The sequence below is a fragment of the Micromesistius poutassou genome, assembly GCF_964030765.1.
Source record: "Micromesistius poutassou genome assembly, chromosome: 5".
NCBI classification, from domain to species: Eukaryota; Metazoa; Chordata; class Actinopteri; order Gadiformes; family Gadidae; genus Micromesistius; species Micromesistius poutassou.
The window spans coordinates 1,025,321-1,031,613 of record NC_140275.1 but is presented as its reverse complement, the minus strand read 5'-3'; the positions used below and the strand labels follow the sequence as shown (position 1 = coordinate 1,031,613).

The window sequence follows — 6,293 nt, the reverse complement described above, 5'->3', positions numbered from 1 at the left end:
ATGTGGGGGGGGGGGGGGGGTCCTTCTTTTTGACACAGCGTGTTTGAATATATATATATATGTCACATTTCATGTCATGTATATTCAAAAACGTCTGACAGAGAAAAAACCCAGAAGGGACCCAAAAGGAAACCGAACAGAACGGAGACGAAACCAACAGAGAGCGCGGAGTCCGTTCAGAACGCGACCCGGCGGACGGAGGCCTCCCCCGGACAAACATCAAGAGAGAGAAAGGAGAGGGTCCTCTCAGGTCTTGAGGTAAGAAATGTGTCTCAGTTTTAATGCCCTACTGACAATCATACAAATACAATCATCTATTCTCTATGTACAAACTTCCTGATGCACACCCGAGCACACACGCGCACACACACACACACACACACACACCTTTTGATAGAGATCAAATTAAACTAAACGTGAGATTATATCCACAGTCGGTTGAGGCCCGAGGGAAGGGGGCTCGGACATGGAGCCTGATGTACAGGTGGGCAATAATAAGCATTATGGCTGTTGTAGATGGCCTGGACCCCCCCCCCCCCCCCCCTCCTCCTCCTCCTCTGCACACCTCACACACATGACCAACATTCGACAAAGAGTGCAAATTCTGCTGTCCGACTAAATCTCTTGCAAGCGCTTGGCGAAAATTATAATGTTCAGCTCACTCATAAAAAGTCGATAAAGGGTGTATAAAAATGTCAATAAATAATAAAAAATATAACTGCGTATCGTTGTATTTATTGATATATATCTCTCCACGCGCGCGGCGGGTGTGCGTTCTGTGAGGGGGGGGGGGGGTTGTAGCGGGGGTTCTGCTTCAGCGGTACCGTTTCACACGCATGGACGACCTGCTGGCACTACCTGACGACCAGAGACTTCTAAACGAAACGTCGCACAACGCCGGACGCACAGGGGCGAGAGGAGGACGACGTCTGAGTCAGGTTCCCCCGGTCCCTGGACCAAGCATCCATAAACACCACCATCACCCCCACGCCCAACGGGTGGCCTGGGATACACCAGGAGGAGGGGGTCAGAGACCAGGAGGAGGGGGTCAGAGACCAGGAGGAGGTCAGAGACCAGGAGGAGGAGGAGGGGGTCAGATACCAGGAGGAGGAGGGGGGGGTCAGAGATGAGGAGGAGGAGGGGGGGGTCAGAGACGAGGAGGAGGAGGGGGGGGTCAGAGACCAGGAGGAGGGGGGGGTCAGAGACGGGGAGGAGGAGGTCAGAGACGAGGAGGAGGAGGAGGTCAGAGACGAGGAGGAGGAGGAGGTCAGAGACGAGGAGGAGGAGGAGGGGGTCAGAGACCAGGAGGAGGAGGAGGGGGTCAGAGACCAGGAGGAGGGGGGGGTCAGAGACGGGGAGGAGGAGGAGGTCAGAGACCAGGAGGAGGAGGAGGGGGTCAGAGACCAGGAGGAGGAGGAGGGGGTCAGAGACGAGGAGGAGGGGGTCAGAGACCAGGAGGAGGGGGTCAGAGACCAGGAGGAGGAGGAGGGGGTCAGAGACCAGGAGGAGGGGGTCAGAGACCAGGAGGAGGGGGTCAGAGACGAGGAGGAGGAGGGGGTCAGAGACGAGGAGGAGGAGGAGGTCAGAGACCAGGAGGAGGAGGAGGGGGTCAGAGACGAGGAGGAGGAGGGGGTCAGAGACCAGGAGGAGGAGGGGGGGGTCAGAGACGAGGAGGAGGGGGGGGTCAGAGACGAGGAGGAGGGGGGGGGGGGTCAGAGACCAGGAGGAGGGGGGGGTCAGAGACGAGGAGGAGGGGGGGGTCAGAGACGCAAACGGCCAAGCGTGAAGATTTCTTTCCCCGTACTAACGGACGTGATCGGCTGATTACTGAAGCTTTACCAGGAGGAGGAGGAGGAGGAGGAGGAGGAGGAGGAGGAGACGCGATGCTACAGTACTAGTTGCTACCTGAAGAACGCTACAGGCCAGGGACGCGCGGGACGGGCCGATGGCGGTTTTCACCTCGGGACCACCAAGGTGCCAGCGGTGGGGGGGTGGGGGGGTGGGGAGGTGGGGGGGGGGGGGGGGGGACGACCGGGACGGAGGCCTGTTGGCGGCCCGACCCCTGCCAGGGTCTGTAGCGAACGCGCGGGGGGCGGGGGGGGGGGGGATGTGTTGTGTGTACGAGGAGCGGGTCCTTTCTCTGACTGGTGTTCCACCGGCGGGCGAACGACGTCGCTTACTGCAGCAGGTGCTCTGATAAAAGCTGGCTTCATCGTGTGCCAAGGAAACAGAAAGACAACGAAAAACACAAACAACCCATCTGTTGTCAGTTCCTGTCGTGTCACGCACACACACACACACACACACACACATACATAAAACACAGACGCACACAAACGCACACACACGCACTCGTTCACTGGCTCATGCACACAAACCCTGAAGTTAGGAACGAAGTGGATCGTCACACAGTCGTCTTCTTGTGTTGATTATCATTGAGGAGAGCTGGGATTGCATACCGTACCAGAGGCCGTCTGACCAGAGGCCGTCTGACCAGAGGCCGTCTGACCAGAGGCCGTCTGCGTCCCGTCATATCAGCCTGTTCGTTTCATCCATCTCTCTCACTCACACGCACACACATGCACGCACGCGCACGCACACACACACACACACACGCACGCATGCGCCAGCTTTGCAACTGCCCACACTGTCACATGCTCGGAATGTAAAGACAGCTCATATAGCAGAAGGTTGGCCCGGCCCTCTGGTGACCAAGGCAAGCACATACGCTATCGCTAGGCTATCGCTACGCTAGACCCACCTGCGCCGCTGACGCCAGAGGCAGCGCTCCGGGGGGGGGGGGGGGGGGGGCCTTCTGAGGACCACAGGGCAGTCACTCGCTGCGTTCGCCCTGGGCTGCTTTTTAAACTACTCTATAACTTTAGGGACGTCCGCGGTCCCTTTGCAAAGGACTTCAATATTACTCGTCCTTAGATCATTTAAAATATATATATACATATATATATATATATATTTATATTTATATATTTATGTGTATTTATATATACATTTATAGATTATAGTTTTCTTCAACCATGTTAATCTCTAATCAACACCTACTCCTGGAGTAGGTGTCAGGAACGCCCGGAAGACCGGACCTCACACTGGGGGGGGGGGGCACCCTCACTAAGAATGCATTACAGTAGGGAACGCAAACCCCCCCCCCCCCCCCCCCCCCCACCAAAACAAAGTGCCGTCTGTCTGTCTGCCCGCCCCCGCCGGCCTGACGGAGCAGCCCCCCCACGGCCTCTAGGCGCTCTAGGGCTAAACCCGAAAAGCAGAACCCTGGTTTTCCTCGTAGTGTTGTTTGTGTCGTTGCCGTGGTAGCCGTGGCTGTGGACCACCTCGTGGAGGCTGGTCGGCATCAGCCCAGCGACCGCGGACCCGCCCCCCCCCCCCCCCCCCCCCCCACACGCCCTGGGGGGGGGGTTGTCTGCTAGAAGCGCCTCCTGGGTAATAAGGGCCGAGTGGGGTAAGCATCCTCCACACACACACACACACACACACACACACACACACACACACACACACACACACACACACACACACACACACACACACACACACACACACACACACACACACACACACACACACACACACACACACACACAAGCTTAGATGAGTCGGGCCTCTCCCTCCATGTCCGGGGGCAGCTCGCAGACTCCAGTGAAGTGCATCTGCTTCTCCTTGCTGCCCTGCCCGGACCCCGACCCCGGTCGGGCCCCGCCCAGGCTGGGGGACCCCTGGGGGGCCAGGGGGTCCGGAGACGCCCCCCGCGGCCCCGCCCCCGCCCGCTGCTCCTTCAGGAAGACCTCCAGCCTCCGCATCATCTGCTTGGGGTTCTTCTTGGCAAACAGCTCCACCTCTGCACGCGCACGCACACGCACACACACACACACACACACACACACACACACACACACACACACACACACACACACACACACACGACCAGCATCATTACCATCGTAGACCCGATGATGCATGTGGCTCAGGAGGTAGAGCGGGGGTTGGCTGGGAACCGGAGGGTCGCTGGTTCGATCCCCGGCTCCTCCTCCGAGCTCCTAGAGTGTGGAGGCGTCCCTGAGCGAGACGCCCTCACCCTGACTGGCGGCTGGCTGTCGCCCTGCGTGGCTGACACCTCCGTCGGTGTGTGAATGTGTGCGGGGATGAATGGGTGAACGTGCTTTGTGTGGCCACTGGTTAGAAAAGCGGTACATAAATGCAGTCAAAAAAAAGGAGGAAAAACTAAAAAGGCCGTTCAAGAAACGTAAGGACCGGGACTAAAACCGAGAACGTATTATTCTACATGTTCTGCGGTTTTGTCGTCCCAACAATTGGCCAACGACCCCCCGCATGAAACGTTGCGGGCCCGCGTGGTTCAACGCGGCCGGTACCTTTCAGCACGTAGCCGGAGTCGGAGATGGTCTTCTGCTGGGTCTTCCACAGCTGGAACAGGTGCAGGTAGGTGGCCACGTAGAACTCGTTCAGGACCCCCACCACCTGCTGCCGTCGGTTACACTCCCTGAGAGAGAGAGAGAGAGAGAGAGAGAGCACAGGGGGTCAGGGGGGGGTACAGTGGTGGTGCTGGTGGTGGTGGTCTCCTCCCTTACCTCCCTCCGCCCTTCTCCTACCTTAATCTCCTAAAAACAACCCTCTAATGCACGTATTGTATGTCGTTAAAAAATAGTACTGAGCATCGTGTAGCGTCTCATCCTAGCTGTCTCTGCTTTATGCAGGGAATGGGTTAACCTAGTGATTGTTTGTGCTTGGCACTTGGCACTATGAACACTTGGCACTATGAACACTTTTCAGTTTTCAACTTCACCCTCTCCCTTTGGAACATGAACTGTATTATTTGAGTTATGTGTGTTTCTTAGGATCCTAAGGATCCCATTTGTTTGTATTTATCTGCTAAACGCCCTGAATAGTGTCATGTGAATGGTGGTGGTGGGGGTGGGGGTGGTGGAGGTGGTGCGGGGCTGTGGGAGGGGGTGATGGTGGTGGTGGTGCTGGTGGTGGTGGGTGTGGTGGTGGTGGTGGAGGTGGTGGGGGTGGGGGGGTGGATGCTGTGGGAGTGGTGGAGGTGGTGGTGGTGGGGGTGGTGGTGGAGGTGGTGGGAGTGGTGGTGGAGGTGGTGGGGGTGATGGTGGTGGAGGTGGTGGTGGTGGTGGTGGTGGTGGTGGGAGTGGTGGTGGAGGTGGTGCGGGGCTGTGGGAGTGGTGGTGGTGGTGGTGGTGGTGGAGGTGGTGGTGGGTGTGGGGTGGTGGTGGTGGTGGAGGTGGTGGAGGTGGTGCGGGGCTGTGGGAGTGGGGGCCGGGGCTCACTTGGAGAGGGCCTCTTCTCTCAGCACTTGCAGGGCGATGCGGGTCATGTTGATTGACATCACGCTGAAGGGGAAATTCTGCAACGGCGAGGAAAGAGAAGGCGGGGTTATTCCACGAAGACCCCGGATACTCAGGTATTAAATAAACAGGTATTAAATACACTCAGGTATTAAACAAACAGGTATTAAATACACTCAGGTATTAAACAAACAGGTATTAAATACACTCAGGTATTAAACAAACAGGTATTAAATACACTCAGGTATTAAACAAACAGGTATTAAATACAGGTATTAAAACCAACAGGCACACGTCGTTCTGGCCGCTCCAATATGAGATAACACGTTTTGAGTTTTTATAAAAGGTGTGTCTCTTTTTTTTCTGACTTAAATCTGAGCGGGGGAGGGGGGTACCTGGGTGTGTGGTGGGGGGGGTCGCGGGGGGTACCTGGGTGTGGGGTGGGGGGGGTTGCGGGGGGTACCTGGGTGTGGGGTGTGGGGTGGGGGGGGTCGCGGGGGGTACCTGGGTGGGGTGCTGGGAGAGCTTGTAGATGTCCCGGGCCAGCGGCAGAGTCTCGGGGTCCATGACGAAGTACAGCGTGTGCATCAGGCCCAGGAAGCCTGTCCCACGCAGGTCTGTGGACGGGTCCGTACCTGGGGGGGGGGTGGGGGGGGGGGGCACAGTCAGGGGGGGAGCAGTGGTGCCAGATTGGGTGGGAATTCTGTGTGAGTGTGAGCGTCTCTCTGCGTGTGTGTGTGTGCGTGTGTGTGTGTGTGTCTCTCTCTCTCTGCGTGTGTGTGTGTGTGTGTGTGTGTGTCTCTCAGCGTGTGCGTGTGTGTCTCTCTGCGTGTGTGTGTGTGTGCGTGTGTGTGTCTCTCTGCATGTGTGTGTCTCTGCGTGCGTGCGTGTGTGTCGCTCTGCGTGTGTGTGTGCGTGCGTCTCTGTGTATGTGCGTGCGTACCC

The 6,293-nt window shown here is 57.5% G+C and overlaps 1 protein-coding gene across 1 annotated transcript in view; it reads right to left on the bottom strand.

The window, feature by feature from the left end:
• Nucleotides 1-3,201: 3,201 nt before the first annotated feature.
• Nucleotides 3,202-6,293, bottom strand: part of elmod3 (ELMO/CED-12 domain containing 3) — a gene marked incomplete at its 5' end in the record, with an annotated part of 6,408 nt that continues 3,316 nt past the window's right edge. Inside the window, 4 exons of the mRNA XM_084468882.1 lie at nucleotides 3,202-3,868; nucleotides 4,401-4,528; nucleotides 5,331-5,407; nucleotides 5,853-5,983. Coding sequence (XP_084325008.1) covers nucleotides 3,618-3,868; nucleotides 4,401-4,528; nucleotides 5,331-5,407; nucleotides 5,853-5,983 — 587 coding nt within the window. The 3' untranslated portion in view covers nucleotides 3,202-3,617. The remainder of the gene's footprint in view (nucleotides 3,869-4,400; nucleotides 4,529-5,330; nucleotides 5,408-5,852; nucleotides 5,984-6,293) is intronic.